The 22,256-nt window shown below is 50.5% G+C and overlaps 8 protein-coding genes across 8 annotated transcripts; 2 read left to right on the forward strand and 6 right to left on the reverse strand.

Annotated features, from left to right (window-relative positions):
- Positions 1-645: 645 nt before the first annotated feature.
- ASPZODRAFT_724893 (hypothetical protein) lies at positions 646-3,514 on the reverse strand. The gene is made up of 3 exons (XM_022729843.1): positions 2,636-3,514; positions 1,457-2,563; positions 646-1,371 (listed from the first exon to the last, which is right to left on the reverse strand). Exons 1-3 carry the CDS (start codon positions 3,100-3,102, stop codon positions 813-815), a joined length of 2,133 nt encoding a protein of 710 aa, XP_022579237.1. The 5' UTR covers positions 3,103-3,514; the 3' UTR covers positions 646-812.
- Positions 3,515-6,072: 2,558 nt separating this feature from the next.
- On the forward strand, positions 6,073-7,460 carry ASPZODRAFT_70960 (hypothetical protein; the record flags this gene model as incomplete). The annotated part of the gene is made up of 4 exons (XM_022729711.1): positions 6,073-6,116; positions 6,239-6,460; positions 6,539-6,907; positions 7,019-7,460. 4 exons carry the CDS (start codon positions 6,073-6,075, stop codon positions 7,458-7,460), a joined length of 1,077 nt encoding a protein of 358 aa, XP_022579238.1.
- A 1,651-nt stretch (positions 7,461-9,111) lies between these two features.
- Positions 9,112-10,203, reverse strand: ASPZODRAFT_134835 (hypothetical protein). The gene is made up of 3 exons (XM_022723642.1): positions 10,067-10,203; positions 9,635-9,987; positions 9,112-9,558 (listed from the first exon to the last, which is right to left on the reverse strand). Exons 1-3 carry the CDS (start codon positions 10,175-10,177, stop codon positions 9,444-9,446), a joined length of 579 nt encoding a protein of 192 aa, XP_022579239.1. The 5' UTR covers positions 10,178-10,203; the 3' UTR covers positions 9,112-9,443.
- A 216-nt stretch (positions 10,204-10,419) lies between these two features.
- ASPZODRAFT_71372 (hypothetical protein) lies at positions 10,420-11,838 on the reverse strand (the record flags this gene model as incomplete). Its single annotated transcript, XM_022729742.1, has 4 exons — positions 10,420-10,958; positions 11,009-11,487; positions 11,566-11,630; positions 11,701-11,838. The coding sequence occupies 4 exons, from the start codon at positions 11,836-11,838 to the stop codon at positions 10,420-10,422; spliced, it is 1,221 nt and encodes a 406-aa protein (XP_022579240.1).
- Positions 11,839-12,582: 744 nt separating this feature from the next.
- On the forward strand, positions 12,583-13,907 carry ASPZODRAFT_71347 (hypothetical protein; the record flags this gene model as incomplete). The annotated part of the gene is made up of 2 exons (XM_022729739.1): positions 12,583-13,801; positions 13,861-13,907. 2 exons carry the CDS (start codon positions 12,583-12,585, stop codon positions 13,905-13,907), a joined length of 1,266 nt encoding a protein of 421 aa, XP_022579241.1.
- A 19-nt stretch (positions 13,908-13,926) lies between these two features.
- Positions 13,927-15,977, reverse strand: ASPZODRAFT_725653 (hypothetical protein). The gene is made up of 2 exons (XM_022729847.1): positions 15,564-15,977; positions 13,927-15,498 (listed from the first exon to the last, which is right to left on the reverse strand). Exons 1-2 carry the CDS (start codon positions 15,762-15,764, stop codon positions 14,248-14,250), a joined length of 1,452 nt encoding a protein of 483 aa, XP_022579242.1. The 5' UTR covers positions 15,765-15,977; the 3' UTR covers positions 13,927-14,247.
- A 1,613-nt stretch (positions 15,978-17,590) lies between these two features.
- Positions 17,591-18,487, reverse strand: ASPZODRAFT_153620 (hypothetical protein; the record flags this gene model as incomplete). The annotated part of the gene is made up of 3 exons (XM_022725997.1): positions 17,591-18,050; positions 18,109-18,197; positions 18,266-18,487. The coding sequence occupies 3 exons, from the start codon at positions 18,485-18,487 to the stop codon at positions 17,591-17,593; spliced, it is 771 nt and encodes a 256-aa protein (XP_022579243.1).
- Positions 18,488-19,508: 1,021 nt separating this feature from the next.
- On the reverse strand, positions 19,509-21,998 carry ASPZODRAFT_27373 (hypothetical protein; the record flags this gene model as incomplete). The annotated part of the gene is made up of 5 exons (XM_022728091.1): positions 21,593-21,998; positions 21,017-21,540; positions 20,278-20,905; positions 20,118-20,218; positions 19,509-19,538 (listed from the first exon to the last, which is right to left on the reverse strand). The coding sequence occupies exons 1-5, from the start codon at positions 21,729-21,731 to the stop codon at positions 19,509-19,511; spliced, it is 1,422 nt and encodes a 473-aa protein (XP_022579244.1). The 5' UTR covers positions 21,732-21,998.
- Between the last annotated feature and the right edge of the window lie 258 nt (positions 21,999-22,256).

The raw sequence follows: 22,256 nt of genomic DNA on the forward strand, positions 1-22,256 counted from the left end.
TGGTGGCGTATAGGTTCTTGTCTCTTCAATTAGAATCAAATCTAGTCAAACCACTTATCATACACTACTTGTTAAAACTGCCCTTGATAGTCGACGTTCATACACATGTTTCATAGGTACAGGTGTCAATTCTATTCTATAACATAGCATATGAGACTCGTTTATGCTATACAAGCTGCGGGGGAAAAAAGAATTCTGGGATACCATGGTAGACCCCATATATGTAGCATTCTCCAAAAAAATGCCTCCGATGGGACACTGTACAAAACACGCTCTCCACGACTTTCTGTCGAGCAATACATGCTGCCCAATCATGATAAATAAAGTATCAAATCCCCTCCAAGACTCCAAGATATGTGGCCCTTCCCAAATCAATAAAGGGCAACTTCAAAAAGAAAAAGAAAAAACAAGTCATGTCTCATCACAGTCACGGTTCTCTTTTGGTTCCTTATCCCACTTATCCACGCCAGTCTTTTAGTCTTCTCCTAATATCTTCTACCCCTCAAGAAGCAAATGTCCAAAATCATTTGGGCCCAGGGTGGCAGATCCTTTCATCCAGAAAGAATAGATGGCACATACCTCTTGGTACCGCCGTTGTGTCGTTGTATGTATTTTCCTAATCCACCCAAACAGAAAGAAGAGGGGGGGGGGGAAGGGAAATAAAAACAAAAAAGAATACAGCCTTACGGTTATGAATGCAACAAGTGGGCTTCGCGTCAGGGAAAAAAAACAAACAAACAAAATAAAACATTGCCGACGCTCCATCGAATCAAATCTGACGGGGGCAAAGTCATGCTTCGAACAGCCTCTCTCTAGCTGTCCGTAGTCTCCAGAACTTCACCAATAGCGTTGGACGAAAGGGTTCCTGTCGCAGTGGTAGAAGGTGCAGAATAGCTCGTTCTGGGGCCGCTGATGGATGTGGACGGGCTTCTGTTTCGACGCTCCTCAGGAAGGGGTTCATCCTTCATGCACGCGTTCTCCAGGATATTTGTCCATTTGCCGCTAGCACCGGCATGGCTATGCTTTAGATGTTGGCGGAAATGATCTGCCCGGAAGAATTTCTTCGCATTGTTGCACTCGCCAAACTTGTGGACGCTGGTCAGGTGTTCGAATCGACGTACCCAGTCCGGCTGGGGGAAATTCGGAAACTCCTCGCCACAATAACCACACGTATCATGCGACGAGCAGGCACCTGTCTGCGCATCGGGCGGCGTGGTGGCGTGAAAGGCCGCCTGGTAACCCGCCAAAGCTGCGCAGGACCAGGAATGACGGCGCAGATGGAGCGAATTCTGATGGCGTTCGGCTTCATTTTTATTTTTAAACCGATTGTTACAGAATTGACACGAGTATTGTTTCTCCATCTCGTGTGCGCTGTGAAAGACGTTAGTTTAATTTTCGATGGTCATCTCTCCTACCATAGAAAAAGGGGGAGGGGGGGGGGGATTCACAAACGTACCGTAACTCTTCAAGACTGTCAAATTTCTTGGGCTTCTGGCGGCAACAGTCGCAGATATACAGCCCTCCTAGTTTGGTACCCGCCGGCTTGGCCGGATTGGACGAGGCCTGGACGGATAGTTTGCGGGCCGGATTGGCGTTCTTCTGATCCACCGAATTGTTTCGCCGGGTGCCGGACCGGTTCGGTGGGCTCGGGTTCAGGGACGATTTCTCGTGGAATGGATCGAGATCGGAATTGGGGGACAGGCCTCCAGGGGAACGATCGCTCGACGAGACACTCGTCATGCTGGTTCCAGCGATGGAGAAGGTCCCCGTGGACGAATACGAGCCGGTTCGCAGGCTGATTGACGAGGCTGCCGACAGACTCCCTCGGCTGGGGACAAAGCCGCTACCGAGAGAAACCGATGGGTGGGAGAAAGGATGGCCCGAGGTCCGTCGCTGGGTGAGGTCGCTGCTGCTGGACTTGGGATGCAAAGAATGCCGATCTTCAGCACCCGTTTCTCTCGGTGGTGAGGAGGCGCGGCGCTTCATGCCCGACGACTTGGATCCATCCAGGTACGGCGGCGTTGGTTCTTGCACGAGCAGACGGGCCTGCCCGAACTCGTCACTGGGGAGGAACTCGCCCTCGATGTCGGAGCAAATGCTCTGATCGTAGCTGCCACGGTTGGAGCGACTGGGCAGACTGATGCTGTCGTCGCGTTGCGGGGTCGTTCCGCCGCGGCGTCGGTACGTGTCACGCGGGTAGTACTGGACGTGATGATCGTAGTCCACAGCTGATGAAGGGGCGCTACTTTCCGCGCTCGGACTGCGGCAATCCATATAATCCTTCCAGCCGCCGGTGCTGCGGGTCCCAGGTGACACCCCGCCGGAAAGGGGACTGTTGTGATACCATCGACCGTCAAGCGATGTATCATTCGGCGAGGGCAGGCTGCTCAAGGAGCGAGGGGGTACGTTGAGGGCGGCCAAGGTGGTCCGGTGGGAAGGGTCGCTGCCGCTGCCGAGACTGATGGACTGGCGGGGGGAGAGCGGCTTCCCGATCTTGGCGAGGAGTTGTTCGTCATATGCACATCGTCGGGAGGGATCCTGCTCGCCTTTCAGGCTGGTTGATCTTTTATTTTTTTTATTTTGGTGAGCTGACGGTAGCCAGATTTCGGTTGACATGTTAAAGAAGGAGACTCACATGAGATCCGGTAGATTGGTTAAGATCGAATTGTTTCGGAAGCCGCCATCCATGGGCGGTGGGGGTTCGACTTTGATCCGGGTGTCAGTTGTAATTAGTTGCCCCCTGCCCGGCAGGTTCTCTGCAGCGGCAGGTTGAGTCGCGGAGTCGAAGAGGCGGCGGTGGTGGTGGCCTCCGTACAGACTGGAGCTGGGATTGATGGGGGCGAGCTTGGTGGCCCCGTTGGGATTACGCAGGTTTGCATGTAGCCAGCCGATATCGTGACCATTTTCCAGGTCATTGATGCGTGGTGGCGGGGGGAGCGGGGGAGGAGCGAGATTCAGAACGGATTTGGAGGGGATGGCCATGGGGCCTCGGGAGGGAAGGGATTGGCTGGGCATGTCGTAGGGAAGGGAAGCCTGTGAGGACTGACGGGGCTCATAGCCGCTCCTGACGTTGTGGATGCTGGCGAGTCGTGGAAAGTCCATGCTATGGCCCGGTCGAGGGAGCTAAACGGGAAGACATTAAACAGCGAGAGAGAAAAGACTTGACGGGTCGAAGGGACGTAATTAGAGGAGGAGGAGAAGGACGAGCACGAGGACGAGCACGAGGAGAGGGAAGCGGAGGGATAGATGATGAAACGGAGCCGGTGATGGCGCTGTTGTTCTTATCTGGTCTCGTCGTTTCACGGTATCCGAAGCGCCACTGATGCCGCAAGACGAAGACTATGGGTCAAACATGTCAGTTAGTTCAGCGGTCCATCTGAAGGTGATCGTCCTGCGGCGTGGGGGGGAGGGATAGGGCTGAGCCACTGAGTTACCACTGTGCGTTTCGAGTCGATCGCACCGGCGCTTCGCGGCTGCATAGGACGGACGACGGATGGAGATGGAGGGAGACCGACGGGAGACAGGGCGGCAGACAAAACCAAGCTTGCGGTAGCTCTCAATCTTACGAGCTTCGACGCTGTGGCCGTGACATTTGAATGGCCTTGCCCGGGCTTGCCAAAACACCACAAGGCTGAAGCGACACAGAACGGCAGCCCTTTTTCCCTCTTTCTGTTTTTTTGTTTTTGCTTTTTCCACCGCCTCTCCACTCGATCTGAGAGGAGATTCGATCCAGACCAATAAAATCCTCCGAGTCGAGAAAGGGTTCACTCCCTAAGGAAAATTGCAAACAAACCGCGGCGGGAGGACAACAATGAGAGAAAGGGTAAGAAATCGCCGGGAGTAAAAGGCAGTGTGGGGTATTATTGCAGGTAACCAGAGCGAACGGAAGCAGGTTTCGGCGGCCACGAAGGAACGAACAAGGAAGGAATGCCAGCGAGAGACAGACGGAGGGAGAAAAAGACGACAAAAAACCGATGGATGCTTATTGCAGGCTGCAAGACGTACCGGGGGGGAAGGAGGCGATCCAGGCGAAAGGGGAGGGGGGGTGAGGGTCAAGGCGAGCCAAATAGGAAACCAAGAAGTAGTACCTGCTCCGTATCGGTAACTAACCAAGTCAGGACCTTAGCAGTCGTACCTACCTAGTAGGTTATGTTAGGTACCTAGTAGGTAACTACAGGTACAGGTACAGGTACAGGTACAGGTACTATGTACGTTAGTTATGTACTAACTAACTACCTTTATGTAGTACATACGGAGTATTAGACTCTTCAAGAATGTGGGAGGAGCGGAGCGACTGAGGGACCCGACAATGTTAGCCTGCTAGGCCAGCGTTCCTTCCTATTCAGGATTGAACTCGCTCATGGATCCCAGGATTTTCTGGACAGGCGAAAAATAAATAAAGAAATGAAGAAAATAAAACAGAACAAGAAGGAGGTGCAGTGGCGAGAGCTGGGCGGTGGGGACTGGAATTGCGCTGGAGGTACGTATTAGTTATGTAGTAACTAAGTTCCTAGGTAACTAGTTATAGGTTAGTACCTACCTAGATACCAAGGAGTTACTGGAGTAAAGTAATCTCAGACAGTCCAGTCAACGGTCTCAAATAAAGTGACCTCCGTACAGAATGGATCCTGAGGATCATAAGTGTCAGATTGGACCGGAGGGGATGGCGTGGCGGGCCACGTTGAATGACAGACGATCGATCGTCAAGCGGTGTTTATAATAATACGAGTTTTCCAGAAAGTTGGTAGAACGGTCTAAATAATGGTCTGTACCTATGTAGTAGTGTAATACTGATAGGCAGTTATCTACAGGTACCTAGGTAGGACCTACCCATGGACCTAAGTAGAGGTAACCATCTTAGAGTAGGTATTAACCTTAGTAATATCCTTTTATTATTTGGAAGTACTAGCTATCCTTCCTTCTACTACTCCATAGTTATCCCGTAAATCCTGCGCTTTACTAGTAAGTATTAGTCCAGTGGAAATATACCCAAGGTATGTACGGAGTACCTGGTAGGTAACTAAGTAACTAGGTAGTACTAGGTACATAGTATCAAGTATTCTATACAGAAAGATTACAAGCTCTAATTCATCGCGTCTCGCTCCACCGACGGCAGCTCCACCAGATGCACTGCCACAATCCAGAATATATTAGCCTAGATTATTGCCTGGATGATCTGTGCTAGAGTCTAGTCAGCGACTAGCAGTAGTGTTCCGGGCAAAGAGGGGTCATTAATCAATTCGGATAATATATTAGGACGCCAATTTATTCTCGACAATTCCAAGCGGAGTACCACTTATTAGTTAGATGATCGACTACGTCATTTATCTACTGATATATAAATGAAGGTTGCTATCATAGGTACGGCATAACTACCGGTAACTACCTACCTATTAATGGGTACATATCCTTGGCACTGTAGACTGTATGGAATTAGGTGCCTACCAGTCACTGTTGTAGTTAACTACTAGCCAGGAGTACCTGTTAAAGTTGAACCGGAGTGATAGTACTTGTACCTAGGTAGTACCTAGTAACTAATGTAGTAATGTACTGTATAGTTCGGGCTAGAGACGTCAGCCTTAAGCCTTGATAAGCGCCTAGAAGGGCTGAAGCTCGTGCGCACGGCATTCCACCCAGGCGCTAAGGCTACGGAGGATTTGACCAGTTTGGAGTACTTCATAACACTTCCCTTACCCGGAGTACTCCCACTGAGTCCAAGTAGCTCTGTCTTAAATATTTCAGGATGCAATGAACTGACGAGACTTACCTAGGCTAGGTAGCCGTGTTAATTAGGTATATACAGTGTATTAACTTGGATACAAGATAACAGGTACCTAGGTAGATACCTGGTACTACCAATAACGGTACCGTTACTAGTCTGTTACTAGTCCATTCACTAACTAATGTACCTCGGCTTGGAATCTTACCCTAAGCCCTAACAGCCCCATCCCGATCAGGCACCATGGTCTTGGCGCCAGATCCAGGTTCACCGTATCTTCACGTTCCTGGGAACTGGAATACCGGGGAACAGATTTTTTGTCCGGATTATCCCCAAAGAGAAGGGAAAACAACATGGCCATGAATCAGATCCGCGGCCACAACATCTACATCGGAGGGTTGGTTTTGCGCCCCCCCCCCAATTCCCCTGGTCTCCCAGCCTTCAACATCCCTCGCGAGGAGCCTTCCCCTCTCCCCCTCTCCCCCTCTCCCCCCATGCTGACACTCACACCGCTTTTAGCATCCTGTCGCTCAAGAATCAGGCCGCCCTGTCCAGAGCCAATATCACGCACATCGTCTCTGTCCTGCGTCTGAACCAGGCAGACGAGCTCCTGGCTCCCTTCCAGCGCCATGTCATCGAGGTCGACGATGTCAGCGACGAGGATCTACTTGTCCACCTGCCCGCCGCCGTCCGCTTCATCCAGTCCGGTCTAGATGCTGGAGGATCCGTCCTGGTCCATTGGTAAGTCATCACGTGACACTATTCGTCATTATTATCACCCTTAGTCTTTACAGCTACGATTGCAATGACGGCTAATAGTAATGCTGGCTCCAGCGCGATGGGTAAATCCCGCTCTGCGACCGTCTGCATCGCCTACCTTCTCTCTCGCCAGCCCGCCGTGCTGACTCCCCAGTCCGCTCTGGAAATCCTGAGAGAGAGCCGACCACTCTGCGAGCCCAATGAGGGCTTCATGGAACAGCTCGCGCTCTATCACAAAATGGGCTGTCCGGAGGAGGATATCACCGACAACAATCACCTCTACAGCCGGTGGTTATACCACCGGGAAGTGCAGGATAGTGTCGCTTGCGGGCGTGCGCCCGACATGCAGGCCGTTCTGTTCGAAGATGACAGCAAGGCGAGTCAGGCGTCCGGTGCAAACAACACAGAGATCAAGTGCCGGAAGTGTCGGTAAGTCATAAGCCTTCCCTTATGAATCTAACCGACTACGTCATCTTGTCAAGGAGGCTGTGACGCGTTCTACAACTTGGTAAAAAAAAAATCTACTAACGATTTTTTTAGACGCACGCTAGCGACGACCTCGTTCGTTATTCCCCACGAGCAGAAGAGCAAGCCATCGTCGACAACAGAGTGTGCGCATGTCTTCTTACACCCGCTGACGTGGATGAAGCCGTCGCTGTTTCCGGGATCCTCATCTTCGACCTCATCTTCCCCCTCCGTCTACGGCTCGCATCCGGCCGACGCCCCCTTGTCTGGCCGTCTGACGTGTCCAGGCTGTTCCGCAAACATCGGCAAGTTCGCATGGCAGGGCATGCAGTGCAGCTGTGGCCACTGGGTGGTTCCCGCGATCGGAGTTGCCAAGGCGCGGGTCGACGTCGTGACCCGCGTCAATCTGCGAGAGGGAAATACTAATAATACCGGCCTCCCGCCCGCCTCGTTGGGCATCCGGTTACCTCCGGGGATGAGGTCGCATGCTCCAGAGTCAGGACGGGGGAGCCTTTAACAGGGTATCTAACTCTAGGTGTCTAAATTAGTGCCATTACTCGGGGCCTTATGCTCTTACACGAGGTGTTTACATACCTAGGTAGTACACACCTATTCGCATGATGCGTGAGCCATTATTACAAAGTTCGCCAGTGCCACCAGACTACAACTCAAGACAGGAGAGAAGTGGACACTGGACACAGCTACTCCGGAGTACACCGACACAGCCAAGACAGGTCGTATTGGCGTCCAACCCAGCTACCCGAACAGAAACTCGGTCAAAGCCCGAAATGCATAGCCATAGGGGCAGGTGATGTCATCCCGGACAATGCTAGCTCTACCAGACGCTATCTTTAAAACTTGGACATTGTTCCCAGTTACAATGCTGAGTCGCAACCAACCCAATAGCTTCGAATTCGTACTTGAAGTCTGGATCCCTCCGTACTGACCGTAGTGGAGCCCGAACTCGCTACTGAATTATCTGCAACCGAGGCTCTGGCACCCCTGAGACATCCATGGAACGCGAGTAAGAGGTACGGAGTACTTATTTTAAAATCTCTGGTGGAGAACAACCAACCAGGTCTTGGATTTGTGCTCAGGCCGGATCTACGCCATGGAACGGCTGTGGGACCCGCTGTCATGTTTCAGTGTGAAGTCCAATATTTATCTATGTAGTATCTAAGTACTCGGTAACTATGGAGTAGTTACTCTGTAGTTAGTTACTAGCTAGCTACCTACTAGATAGTTAGTAGTTTAACTACTCTACCTATTTATGAAATGCTTATCAAGCTGTAGACTGTATTAAATCAGAGTTAGATACAAGCATCTACTCTTGCTAAGACATTTATTCAAGCTAGATTCTCAACGGAGTACTCCGTAGTTACACAGTTAGTTACCACTAACTAGCCCACAGCACAGCCTCAAAAGAGGGTCAATAATGCCCTTATTATCTGCGTACTGGATACGTATGTAGGACTACAAAATAGGTCTCCGTACGGAGTACTCCGTACCCATACCTAGGAGGTAGTTACCTGTTGACTACTACTTCTCTCGACTTGCAGTATCATCAATAATCACTAGCGCTGCATATTATGCATCAAGTGGATCATCTTCTATGGGTCAGTTAATACTTGACTGACCACAGACTTCCTAGTTAGGTAGATATAGAGTAGTTTACTAGTTAGTTACGTACTCCGTACTCCGTACTCTGTAGTTACTACATATGTAGTAGTTAGTTACCCTGTATGGAGTACCTCTAGTTAAACTCACTAACTGAAGGCTTCGATTTAGTCAAATCCTTTAGTCTTGGCTCTAGTGAGCCTTCTAGGGCTGAGACGATGGTTCTCGCCCACATTGGGTTAATTGGATGACCACGGAGTAGCCTACAGTCCCGAGTCCGAGTACTTTATAACTACCTCCTTAACTACTACCTAACTATCTACTACATAGTAGATACTAATATGTCCAAAGTAAAGACCACTCCTATGATTAATCATACACCCGTCATATTCGGGATTCCTTCGCTGGTGACGTGGACGGCTTAGACTGTGCTAGTTCGACAGAAATCTCACCCAAACCACCCCCGAAGGTTAGTGTTGCCTTCTCCCCTCCGTAAGCCTGTCTCGTATGATAGTTAATCACTGCTGGGAAGTTTGAAAAAAAAAAAAAAAAACCCCCCACCCCCCACATGCATTTCCACGAGTGCATACCTACAGTAGCGGTACGCATGGACAAGACGATACGATTCGTCCGGCCCAAGAACACATGTCTTAGCCCTGGCGTAGACGCATCAAACTCGTATCATGGATGGCCTTCCGCCCTCGGGTCGTTTTTCCTTCTTCATGTGGTAGTATACGCGATTATGATTGATGATAGGCTCTTGGTCAGTACTATCATGTATCATTTATCAGCAGATCCTGTCAGGAGACCATCATCGTGGTGATTCGATCTTCCGTCTAGAAGATCAAGAAGGTCCTGCCCGGCCTGGCTACTATGCAGCAGCCTACAGCTCCTTCGTTGGAACAGATGGAAACAAGGACGGATCCCTCAGCCGCTCCATGTTCCGTTTCGCCAGCTCGATATTGCGCAGCCGGTCGATGCGCATCTGCTGGAAGTTCCTGGGTACACAATTAGTTGGCTGTACTCGGTACAAAGCAACTGACTATGCAGTGTAGCAAGTACGGTAAGACTCACTTGTGCAACGCAAAGATGCGAGGAGAAGAGTCATCATCCTTGTCAGCCCCCGCTTTTACCGCGGCGATCCTGTCGTTTTTCTCTTTTTCCAGGGCGGCATCATCCTCTCCATCCCCGTCTTTCTCTTTGGAATCTGACTTGTCCTTTTCATCTTTCTTTTCTTTTTCTTTCTCTTTTTCCTTTTCTTTCTTTTCCCTTTTCCTCTTCTGCTTCTCCTCATACTCCTTCTTCACCATCTCGATTTCCTGGGCCAGCGCTTCCTTGCGCTTCTTCGCCTCCTCCTGCTCTGTATCAATGATAGGCGAGCAGAAGTTCCGATCCTTAAGATGGACAGGACACACGTAGAAAAAGTCCTACTCAAATCATTCAACCCACCGATAAGCTCGTGTTCTCACAACTCCAGTGGACAGTAGTTTGCTCTTCCTTCCTTACTTTGTTGTCTGGCGTGATTAGCACGCTGGTCGACGGCTTGTGGCAGACAAGGCAGGCTCGGGCGCTGTTCTCTGCTACCCGGCGCAGGTGCCATTTGTTCGGTAGCGACATGTAGGTGTTTTGTACGGAGAATCGAGGAGATGGAGAGTATCAAGACTCGCAAGTCCATTAATCTGTCTGTGGTGGTGTAGACGGATGTGGGGTGGGCTGTCATGTGACTTGACAGTATTCAGATTTCAGAATTCTATAGACTGTACACGGTGAACTTATGCTGTATAATTGATATGTAATCTATTGTCCTTAGTGACTTTCTAACTAGGTAGGTACAGAAATTATCTAATTATCGAGGTCGGTTACTCAGTGACACTATCCTGTAGAGTACGCAGAGCGCTCAACTCCTTCGACCCATCGATGGCAGCGGCGGCCTGCTGGACTCTCCTGCGAGCGTCGGTCCACTGCATAAACTCCCCGTAGCTCTGGGGCATCACCTGCACATCCTTCTCGACCAGGAAGGTGTAGTTGAACATGCCCGTCGACCTCTTGGTCGCATGCTCCACGTCCCGCACCTTTGAATCCACGCGCACCTGCACCTTGGTGTACTTGCTGCCCAGGGGCTCGGTGTAGGAGACCGTAGCGCGCAGGTACAGCACGCTGCCCACGGGGACCGGGTTCTCGAACGTGCTGGGGTCGAGGGAGAGGAAGTTTGGCCGCGTGTGCGAAAAGGACGCCGCGCAGCAGAAGGCCAGCTCGAACGTCTGCTTCAGCAGGTGGCCACCGAAGATCATAAAGTTGTGTCGGTTGCGGAACTGCGGCTGCATGATCATTGCCGACTTGAGCACCGTGTCATCCATCGAGATGATATTCGACGGCCTCGAAATTCCGGATTGAGGGTCTATATCATGTTAAGAGTTTGTACGTTCAACACCGAGTATATATACTTACTTAAATATGCCATTTCTTTGGTCCACATCGAATGGATGAGATTGCTTTCTTCCTCGTCGGGCTCCTTCTCGAGGAGACTCTTCTTGCGCAGGGCCTTCTTGGCGTTGTAGTTTTCCTCGCCCTTCTTGAAGAGCCGGCGTTCCTCTTCCGTCTCAATCAGTAGAGGCGGGATCGCCGCCGGTTTCTTCGTCGTGGGATCCAGCGATACCATCGTGAACGCGCAGGTGATCAGCTTGTCTTCCGGCTTGGCTTCCTGTCCTTCCGGCGGCGCTTTCGCAACCTGGATCGAGACCTCCATACTCGATCGCCCCGTCGCGTAGGTGACCTGCCCGCTGAGCTCCAGATCGCAGATCTCCATCAGCGGGTTCTCGATCGTGATCCGATCTACTGCAGCGGTGACCGTCGTCACAGAGTCCCCAGTGTGTCGGTAGGCAATCACTCCGGCAAAGGCGTCTAGATCCATCAGAAGTGACCCGAGCCTGTATACATTTAGTTCATATATACAAGGAATATATGTGAAAATTGCGGCGCTGCAATGCTCGAGGATCCTTGCTTACCGAATATGACCCGAGGAATTGAGGTACGAATCCAACAACCATTTATCTTGGGCTAGCGGCAATACCTAATGGCAAAGAAAAAGTCAGACTCTCCTCCTCTTTTTCTTCTTCTGGGTATATTCAGAGCAAACATACCGCTTTATAATACCCATCCGACATCTTCTTTGGCGTCAAATCCGGCCGACCTTGCGTCGAGCCTGGGTTCTTCAACCGAGAATCATCCTGACTCTTAGTCAAGGCCTCTATCCACGGCGTTTTCACGCGCATCGGCATCCACGTAGGCCGAGTCTCTAAGTTACATGGTGTGCAGTGGAACTCTCGGGCCTGTGACTGGCGCGATTTGCCTGGCTGCTGTTGTTGTAACAGTGCTATCCCCCGCAGTAGACCACGCGAGCGAGCGATCTGCGCGGACTTCTGAATCCCCAGCATGATATTTTGGAGTATTTTTCAAAAAGTGCCCTTCCCTTCAAGGTAAAAGGACGGTCAACGAGTCAGACAAATGCCGTTATATATTGGAGTGACTCAGCAGGTCATCGGAAGTTTCGGGCCTCGTCCCCATTTTCGGGGTTGCAATGGAACCGGGGGATGCCGGGACAGCGGCTAAAATCCATCCATTTCAAGGGACTTCGGCTTCTCAGCCACAGCGATCTGTAGATTACCGGTCCGATCTGCAAGGAGACTTGTCACGATGAGTGTGTATTGTGTATGTACTGTGTAGTGTGCGTGTACTGTATAGTGTTCAATTATCTCGGTGAAATCAGCTCGGGCCTATACATCGAACCATGACATCATCTCAGATAACTACACAACACTGAGCCTGTTGTTTATAGAAACATAATCCATTAATTTGCTTGGTTAAAGATATATCACAGTATTATTCAAGTTTCAGCTAGACATAAAGCTGTGCGTCAATATGAGGTCATCGTCCGCCAGCAAGAAGCGCATTATGCCAGGTATAAACCAGATTAGTAGCTGGTTGATGAATCTGCCCAATTTCCAAATGAAAGACATGTCAAAATGAGCGACCCTGATAACCCAAGCATTTGTCAAAGAAGCACCCCCCAGTGGTCTCTGTACCAGCGCGAGAACTTCTGGAAAGCCAACGAGGGCGAGGCACCGCCTTTCAACACCGACCCCGAAAAGCTCGAGGAGAAAGCCAGGGAAGTTCTCAGCCAGGGAGGATGGTACTATGCGTCCTCGAATGCCGGGCTATCCAACACCCACCTCGCCAACCGGCAGGCCTTCTACCGCCACCGGCTCATTCCTCGACAGCTCGTCGACACCAATCTGCGAGACACATCGACCACGATCTTCGGCCACACAGTCAGCGCACCCATTGGGTTTGCTCCCATCGGCATCAACAAGATCTACCACCACCTAGCGGAAGTGCCCGTCGCAAAAGTGGCCGGCGAGCTGAATCTGCCATACTGTCTGTCGACAGCGGGGAGCACGCCCATCGAGACCGTGGGCGCAGCAAACGGCGAGTCTAACCCGAGGTTCTTCCAACTGTATATGCCTCATGACGACGAGCTGACGCTCTCCCTGATGACTCGCGCTTGGGGGAACGGGTTCGACGTCCTGATCCTGACGACGGATACATGGCAGTTGGGATGGAGACATGACGATGTCGCCCATTCGAATTATGCCTTTTACCGCGGGATGGGCGCCGATCTAGGGTTGTCAGACCCGGTCTTCCAGAGACGGTGTCGAGAGAATGGAATCGACCCGGAAAAGGATGCCGTGGCTGCGTCGACCAAGTGGATCGACTCCATTTGGCATGGCCGAGCGTGGTCATGGGAGAAGATCCCTTGGTTGATCAAGGAATGGAAGCGTATTTCTGGGGGCAGGCCCTTTGTGATCAAAGGGATCCAGTCGGTTGCGGACGCAAAGAAGTGTGCTGAATACGGAGTGGATGGAATCGTGGTCAGTAATCATGCCGGGAGACAGGTTGACGGGGCTATAGCCAGCTTGGATGCCCTGGAGAACATTGTCGAGGCAGTAAACGACCGGATCTATATCATGTACGACTCGGGCATTCGGGGCGCCAGTGACGTCGTCAAAGCACTCGCGTTGGGTGCAAAGTTCGTATTTGTTGGCCGGCTGTGGGTTTGGGGGCTTAGTATCAAGGGCGAGGAAGGTGTTCGACATGTCATGAAGTCGCTGTTGGCAGACTTTGATATTCTCATGGCAGTTGCTGGGTTTAACAGCGTCAAGGAGTTTGATCGCTCAGTCCTTGGTTTGCTTCCCCTACCCTGAAACTTGAAAGTGAAGCTTTAGCTAACTTGCACATGGAAGAATCATACCCCAGGTCATATCCATTGATACCTCAGAAGGTACTTTGAGGGAATTTAAATCATAAACAATATATTGTGTCTATATAACTTGATTCTACCTAGGTATAAAAAACAATGTCCAAAGATAAATAAATAAACAGAAGAAAATGTCGCATGGTCAAACAAGATATCAACGCTCTGAAAAATATTCAGTCAACCATATGTAGTTCAAGAAGATACAACCTGGCACTGCAGGGAGGATCTTCACGCTATACAACAGGGGGGCTGTAAATAAAACTATATGGACAATTAACAAAAAAAAAAAGGTAAGGTAGAAATCGATGGTCGTGTGCGATGGGTATGGAGACGCTCAAAATGAAACGATAGGACTGCTGTACAAGGTCGAGTTTTATATCCAGGTGATGAAGCAAGGCAAACCGCAGAACCAATAGAGCCAGAATAGTACTGCGAAAGCTGGCCAGAGACCAGTGCAATGGCTGAATGGAGCATCACTTGTAAGCTGCTCAATTATTCCCGTGCCTGTTATTGCAGAACGCGATGTGGATGTTATGTTTTGCTGAGATTTGTCTGGCAGGTGTGTAGCTGAGCTAGGTATGAAGATCGGAGGGGAGGAAGCATCACGACCTGCAAATCCTACTTGATTGTGGTCGTAGTCGAACACGGCGTAAACGTTCTTGAGGAAGACATCACCCACAAGCCATTCCTTGTCCCCAAAGGTTGTGTGACCGATGATGTTGGATGCACATTCAGAACCAGCAATCTTCGATCCCACATAGTCCTTGGGCGAAATAGTGTATCCGGTTCCAGAGAAGAAAAGCCGCAGGGTGGAGTTAGAACTGCAAGGAATGACAAAATTCTCGCCCGACTGCGAGGACCCGGGAATGAGAGCATGGATATCTTTGGCGTCCTCCGGTGGGATGAGGATGTATGAGGTCCCCGTATCAATAATGGCAGACCGGTTGAAAAAGTTGCATGCCGTCCCATCCACGCTGGCATCATCCAACGGGATGGTCCATTGGTTGCTCGTGCCTTGGGTGCTAGTGTAGGTGATGTTTCCAATGAACTTGGTCTTGTCGACGTTGCCAAAGGTGATTTCACCGTCGCGTGTCCCGTCGGAGGCACGAGAGAGACTGAAGCCCAGAATGTTGGATTTAAGAAGCTTCTCTCTGGCCACAACGTCCATGAATGTAGGTGTACCAAAGGTACCGTCCATAGACCGACCGAGACCTAGAATCCCGTCTATCGGGTAGTCCAGAAAGTTGTTCGACGCATTGGTAGCCAAACCGAATGTCATATTAAGATTCAGCCCGGCGATGGAGAGTGTGTCGGTGCCCAGACTCCCACTGACAGCTCCTGTCCCATATCCCACATTCCATCTCGTCGAGGATACGCTCAGAGTTTTCGACGCTTGTTCACCAAAGGTATTATGCCGTGTACACGCTTCAGCTGTACAATCCGAGCTAAACACCCATGTGTCGGTTCCTCCAGTATCTAGCAACATCCACATTTCTTGGGCTTGAGATCCGAGCTTGACTGTTGCAAAGTATGAATAATCGTCTCCATCCTGATCGATCGCAGCACTGTTTGACATGGACGGTGCGTCTCCCACGATGACATGATACGTGCTGGCACGGCGAGACTAGAAGCAAAGATGTTAGGTCAAGCAAGACGAAGAGTGGCTAGCCATAGGAAGGGATAACCTACTGCCCGCCTGGGAAGCCTCTTGATCTCCCATGTTGAAGCTTTACTCGACAGACTCTTCACCTGCGGCCCAGAAAAGGAGTGGTGACGCCTCGCAATATGGTTAGAATGGGTCGACTTCACGTCAGATCCATATGGATAAAAGGCATTAGCGTCGACGATAAGACACGCCGATAGTACCTGAAGACATGACTTTAGACGCATAATATCCCCTACGCCGGTCTATCGTGGGGTCACTGGCATTGAAGCGCATACCGTTCGATAAGCATGTATGCCTTGACTCGAGTTTATAACATCAGATCCCCCCCCTGTCTGAGACAGCTGCCACCAGCCAAGGCAGCAAATTGAAGAGGCTGAAGGTGGCGGTTGGGGATTATCTGCAGGCCAAGCAAAGAACAACGCGAGGGACGGGACCTGCAGATGTTGTCTCCCTAGCGATCTAGAATTCGACGATCACTGAAATGTGAAATAGGGAGGAAGAGTACTCCGTAACTAATTTCTCCATACGGAGTACCTAACAGCGTGATCCGTATCCCGTGTCCTATTCTAGTACGACTCGGAAAATAAGTATGGTGCGTGGTTCAAGGAATATTTAACAGCAAATGCTAACAAGGGGCTTTTCTAAGCCAGTCAAGGCAGCAGATATCTTTCTATAATTCTACACTTTGACAGAGAGGGCGGCATCGATGGTATCCGGTTCTTTTTCTCAGCCTCCATACAGCCCGCTATGAGCTATATTAAGATCTTGACCCCTGGCTTCGATAGTGATGTCGTACAACGTCAATGACGTACTCTGTACCCCGTACGGCGTACTCCTGCCCAGGCGACGACAGCGACATACCATTAACAAACCACTAAATTAAAGCCTGAGAATAAGGACCTCTGCAGGGCGATGGCTCGGAAGGTAGGCCTAATTTGATCTCTATTGTAGCCGCTGCGGCTGTTTCCCTCGACGCCAACATCATACATGTCTTCAACGCCATCCATTCCTCGATGAAACAACACACTATGGGTCATCGATCTATCAGAATGGGCACGTCTTATGTGCCTATGGGAACGCCATTCCCCCGCAGCACTGGCAAGGCAACGAATGGGTGGCATCTGAGCCAGAGTATTCGTTGGTTTTACCCCTGCCTAACAGAGCACTCTAGACGCCTAGGATTGTATCTTACTCAACGACAACATATTAAAGGGTCTCCCTCTTCCCCTAGTAAACACTTGGCTTTACAAGAAGATCCAGAAGGTGTATCGCAAACCACTTTCCTCCTAGCGAGACTTTGAAATAGGGGTACCTCAGGTTCCGCCCAATTCTTCAGACTTGAAGTGGTCTCCGATGATTTTCTTCTCCCTCGGCTACTCCATCGCGTTACAGAGGGAGAGTCTGGGTCCTGCCCGACGTAATTTGATCAGAATGACAGAGGAGTGGCCAACTAGATTCATCACCCAGTATACCCCGTATAGCTGCAAAGAATTTGCCACGCGGGGTGACATTGTCTAATAGGAACCCGGTATCTAGGCAGTATACTCCGTACGGAGTACTCAATGACGTTTAAGCCTGTTAGTCTGCTTACTAGGTATTCAGAAATACTATACTTACGTCTATTCAATTGACTTCTCGGTCTATTCTCGGCGATTGGATCGGTTCGGGCAATATCGGAGATCAACCATATCATTATCCGCCGTGGAGTAAGTATACTACTCCGGAGTATGGAGTAGAATCTACTAGTAGAAGCAAATTATGGAGTACCCCATGGAAAACTGGGCTACCTTTTTTTTTCCACCTAGGTGAATTACTAAATAGGAGGCAACTTGTACTATATTTACTACGGTGGAGTGGAACGGTATAGTTTATACCCGGTAGCCGAAGTACTCTCCAGTTACTCTGCAATAGATTGATGGAAGGATATTTGATAATTACTGATGATGATTGATAGAAACACACTCGTCAAGAACAAGAAGAAATACATGAAAGGTTACTAGTAGAAGAAGGTAACCGTAACCGAAGTAAATAGGCAAGCAGCCTGCTTGGATTAGTGAGTTTTGGTACTCTGCTTGGGACCTAAGAGGTCATCCAAAAACCCGCTCCAGAGCTGCTGCACGACGCCTGGTTCCAGGTGTCCGGCGCTCTGTCTCTGGATGGCCTCGTTGGTGCGGGCCTTGTTGACCGTCTCCGTCAGGGAAAAAGGGTCGATATCCATGGCGTGGTTGTCGACGACTTCGCTCATGGGGCTGGCCGAGACGTCCGCGTTACCGGAGACGGTATAGATCTGGGGTTTCATGGGGGCGGCAGCAGCAGGAATGGTGGTAGAAAGAGACGAAGCAGCCGCTGCTGTGGAGTAGAGGTCGGGCAGAATCGGAACCTGGGGCCCTGCGGTGCGGGAGACGGGGGCCTCCAGCTCGGCGAGGGAGGGCATGTAGGCAAAGTCAACGGTGGAGGAGTCATTGACGGCCTTTTGGGCGCGGGATGTGTTGAATTGCCGGGTGTTGTTCCTAATTACGTCAGCTGGAGAGCCGAGGTCAAGAAGGGAAGTAGGGAATTTCAACATACTCGGTAAAAGCACTGCCGTTGATGCGCTTCATGGCTATACTGAAGGCGCGAGACTGGAGGACATCGTGGTTGGAGAGACGTTCAATCAGCTGGGGTGGCTGTCAGCTTGTGATTTTTTTTTAAAAAAAAAATAGAACCTCTTTTTCGTTGTACTCACATCCGACTTGGAACCGATAATACGCAATGATCTCCTCTGACACTCGGCCTTGAGGTCCGACAAGGTACGAGAGGCATAGAGGGAAGCTTTGTCCGCCGGGTTGGCCGGTTGGGCCGAGTTGACGCCTGTGATGTGTAGGCCGCGGCGGACGGCAGATGTTGCGTGGTGGTGCTGCGAAAGTAGACGAAGGGCACGCAGAGACGAGGAGCGAGGAGCGGCCATTGCAGAGGTGTGTATGTAGTGGAAGGGGGGCGGGTGAGGATGGAAGTACTGGATAAAGTGGTTGAAGAAAGGTAGGTATGGTATGATGTGAGGTACTAGTAGTTATATAGATGGATGAGCGCACCAGAGGGATCGCGGGGTAGGTGTGACAGGTCAAGTAAAGAGAAGAAGAAAAGCAAAATCAAGCAAGGTTCCAGAAATCCGAGGGAGATGGAGGGTTATTAGAATCGTACGGGCAATAAGAAGAAGAATCGTAGTAATAATAATAACACCAAATGGCCAGGAGCTGCTTGCGGGAACCGTTGGGGAGAGCTCTCCACTCTTGGGGCGGTCTGGCCAGGAGTCGATCAGAGGATAAATGATATTGCTTGGTGATCAACAAAAAGGAGGAAATAAGTAGATTGTAAGAGATATAAGATAGAAGTAATTAGAAAGAAGCAGTTAGAAAGAAGTAATTAGATAGAGTAATTAGAGAGTAACTGGTTAAATAGAGTACCTGCTGTAATATCTCTTGCAGAAAAGTGAGGCAGTGAAGGGGGGAGGAGGGTCTGTATCCATCCTCCCGTCCCAGGATTTACAGAGTAGACTCCAGCACATCAATTAGTTCCCCCATGCATACTCATCCAGTCAGTCATCCGTCATCATAATTAATCCTCCTGCACGATCTTCCACGAGGGCATCCAATCATGTTTTTTCAGTCTTGCATTTATTCCGCTGAAACATTCCCCTCTTCAGTAAACTTTACGACGTACGTATGGAGTACTCAGTTCTTGTCCTCTTTCGATGCTTCCTACCAAGTTATATCAGTGCAACCATACCTACATAACTCTTTAAATACATGCAATACTAGCATGTAGTATACCTCTGTAAGGTGAGAATATTAGCTAAATACTCTCTCTGTAAGGTGAGAATCCCTAACTAATAATTATTACCCCGTTATGACTCTTGGTTCCAGACGATCCGGTCCAATAATGAGTCGACTGCCTCAGGCTCCATTTCGAGGGAAAGCGGTGAGCGTCGATCACGGGGTCAGCCCCCACTGCTCCATCCTCTAACTCGTTGCAGTTAGTACTGAAGGTCACCTGGGCACTAGTTCGATTTCTCCATAGTTTGACTGTCGCTAATCGTAGCAGTAATTACTAATAAATCTCTCCTGGAAATAGCCATGGGTACCTAGGTAGTACCTCACTGTCAATGACTACATAGAATATTCGATGACATTCCTATTATTTTCTTCATGAAATAAGATCCCTAGGTAGGTACTTCTGACGTATTTCTCCAGTGAATTGGTCTGTGACGTGACTTGCCTATCTATCAAGATTATCCAAGTGTATGACGATGGACTCATCCGCCATGGTAACCTTCCGTTTCGAGCAGTCTGACAAGAAAAAATTGCAAGACAGCTTCAATAATCAGGTACTGTGTTAGTTGGCTGTCAACGACCTTGGAATTTGTTGAGACAGGGGATTGGCATTCCTTCAGGTTAGCATTCCGATCACCTAGGCAGCTACAGATGAAAATTACTACTCGGTATGAGCAATGAGCACTTGATATATTTCTATTACTATAGTCTAGCCTGTCGGCTCTTCGCCACTGCCCGTGCATATGGATGCGAACGACTCGTTGGCACCAGATGGTCGATGTCGCCTGTGTGGACGAGATCCGGGTGCGCCTGGTTCAGACTCGTGATGCCGATGTTGCGCATCGCGACCTCGAGCTCGTCTTGGATGACTGGATCATTGATTAGTATAAAGTGGGTTGGTTTGGGAATCAGGGATCGTTAGGCATACTGTCAATTAGATGCTCGACGCCTTCTTGGCCATAGTTGGTTGCAAACAGCGCACTACGTCCCATCCCCACCGCCGTGGCCCCCAGACACACGGCCTTGAGCACGTCGGTGCCACGGCGGATCCCGCCGTCGACGTAGATCTCCATGCGGCCAAAGATCTGCGGACAGCGCCGCTGCAGCTCCAGCAAAACGACGATCGACGGCGGTGAAGTGTCCAGGTTCCGGCCTCCGTGGTTGCTCAGCAGGATCCCATCCAGGCCAGCTTCCATGGCGAGAATGGCATCGTCAGCCGACATCACCCCCTTCAGATAGACAGGGAGGTGCGTGTGCTCACGCACCCACTTCATATCCTCCCAGGTGAGGCCCGGGTCGATGAAAGAAGCCATCACCCGCCCCAGGCCGCCCCCCTTCTTGTCGTTGCGAGCCTGCGACGGCGCCATCGGCACTGATATGCTCTCGTCCGCTTTGACGCGCTCGTCCGCCTCACGCTTGCCCGGTGCCGCCGCGTCCACCGTCACGAAGATCGCCTTGATGGTCGGGTTCGCAGAGCACTCCCGCAGCAGCTCGGCCGATTTAGACCGGTCCCGGTTCACGTACAATTGAAAGAAAAATTTGCCCGACGGTGCGGCCTGTCGTAGGTCATCCATGGTATACGATGAGTTATTGGATATCTTTTTTTTTTAAAAAAAAAAATAATAACGATTAGCATATGCTGCCCTCAGTTCTTTCTCATAACTCACCCCCTGTACAACCCCCTTGGCCTCGCACGCCCGTGCAATTGCACACTCGCCATCTGGATGAATCATCTTCGCCATTGCCGCCGGGCTGACGAACAAGGGCAGCGGGCTGTCGATGCCGAGCATCCTCGTCCGCGTGTCGACATCCCGGACGTTGCGCAGCACCCGCGGCCGGAACCAGATCCGATCGAAACACGCCTTGTTCGCATCACGCGTGATCAGATCCGTTGCCGCGCTCGAGTAGAACGCCCACGTCTTTTTGCTCGCCGTTCGCGACGCGGCCTCCTCGAAATCATGCGCGCTGATCAGTGTATGCAGCGGCGGCTTGGCCGAGGCGTCCGGCACTACAGCTATGGCGGTCTTTCCTGCATCCTTTGCCGCCGCCGGTGTGTCCCATGTCCCGTCAACCGTCGACTCATCCAGCATACCCTTGCATTTCTCTGGAGAGAGGTTTCTCGTCAGCACACTAGGCGAGTGCACCTCGGCGTACGCTGTGGTGGCATCGCGACCTGCGTATTTCAGAATAACTAGTAGCAAATTAGTTCTGCTTCTTTTTTATCGTATTCTCTCCTCACTCACTCGCTGAACCGCCCGGATGCTCCTCCAGAAAATCCGTCACATCCCACACCTGCCTATCAACCACGATCCAGCAATCGTTCGGTGTAGCGTGTTGCGAGACCTGCTGAGCAGAAACCAGCCGGTCCTTCGATTTGATCATTTTTTTTTCTGTTCTTTTCTTAGATAATACACCGAGTCCAAATGCACAAGACTAGCACAATGCGGCTGACCTGCCCTGCAGCGGTCCTTATATAAGTTGCAAAGGGAGGTGCTTTACTAAAATGCGGAGAAGCGCCGCGGGCTTATCGCCGGACTCGTCAGGCGCGGCATAAAGGACACCGAGGGTTATGGAAGGTAAGCAGGCTTGAGCTGGCTATGAATCATTCGTAAAAACTGTGGAATTGGGTTGTCTTCATTAAATCCTTGCATTTTGTTGAATAGTGACTGGTTAGTTATGTATCTCCGTACTCCGTAGTTATAGACTACTACATAATGCCACTACTTGATCTTGTTTCAGTATGACTATAATCATCAATTTCATACCAATTGATCATGTTTTTAAGGGGTTTTTATGGTTAGATCCTCTCTTTCAGCAGAATAATCGCAATCGGAGCGCCGCCGAGTCGGCACGGGGTTCTCTCCGCCAGTTTGGTCTGTTTGTCTGGCTCCTCACCAGCCACAGTGC

This window comes from Penicilliopsis zonata, assembly GCF_001890105.1.
Source record: "Penicilliopsis zonata CBS 506.65 unplaced genomic scaffold ASPZOscaffold_13, whole genome shotgun sequence".
NCBI classification, from domain to species: domain Eukaryota; kingdom Fungi; phylum Ascomycota; class Eurotiomycetes; order Eurotiales; family Aspergillaceae; genus Penicilliopsis; species Penicilliopsis zonata.

Bases quoted from the DNA above. Each gene is read 5' to 3' on its own strand.
- ASPZODRAFT_134835 (XM_022723642.1), bottom strand. From the start codon at position 10,177: ATGTCGCTACCGAACAAATGGCACCTGCGCCGGGTAGCAGAGAACAGC. The intron at 9,988-10,066 runs GTAAGGAAGGAA...TGATTTGAGTAG, and splicing joins TAATCACGCCAGACAACAAA to GACTTTTTCTACGTGTGTCC. The intron at 9,559-9,634 runs GTGAGTCTTACC...TTGTGTACCCAG, and splicing joins CGCATCTTTGCGTTGCACAA to GAACTTCCAGCAGATGCGCA.
- ASPZODRAFT_725653 (XM_022729847.1), bottom strand. From the start codon at position 15,764: ATGCGTCTAAAGTCATGTCTTCAGGTACTATCGGCGTGTCTTATCGTC. The intron at 15,499-15,563 runs GTAGGTTATCCC...CTTTGCTTCTAG, and splicing joins AGAGGCTTCCCAGGCGGGCA to TCTCGCCGTGCCAGCACGTA.
- ASPZODRAFT_724893 (XM_022729843.1), bottom strand. From the start codon at position 3,102: ATGGACTTTCCACGACTCGCCAGCATCCACAACGTCAGGAGCGGCTAT. The intron at 2,564-2,635 runs GTGAGTCTCCTT...AAAAAATAAAAG, and splicing joins ACCAATCTACCGGATCTCAT to ATCAACCAGCCTGAAAGGCG. The intron at 1,372-1,456 runs GTACGTTTGTGA...CGTCTTTCACAG, and splicing joins GACAGTCTTGAAGAGTTACG to CGCACACGAGATGGAGAAAC.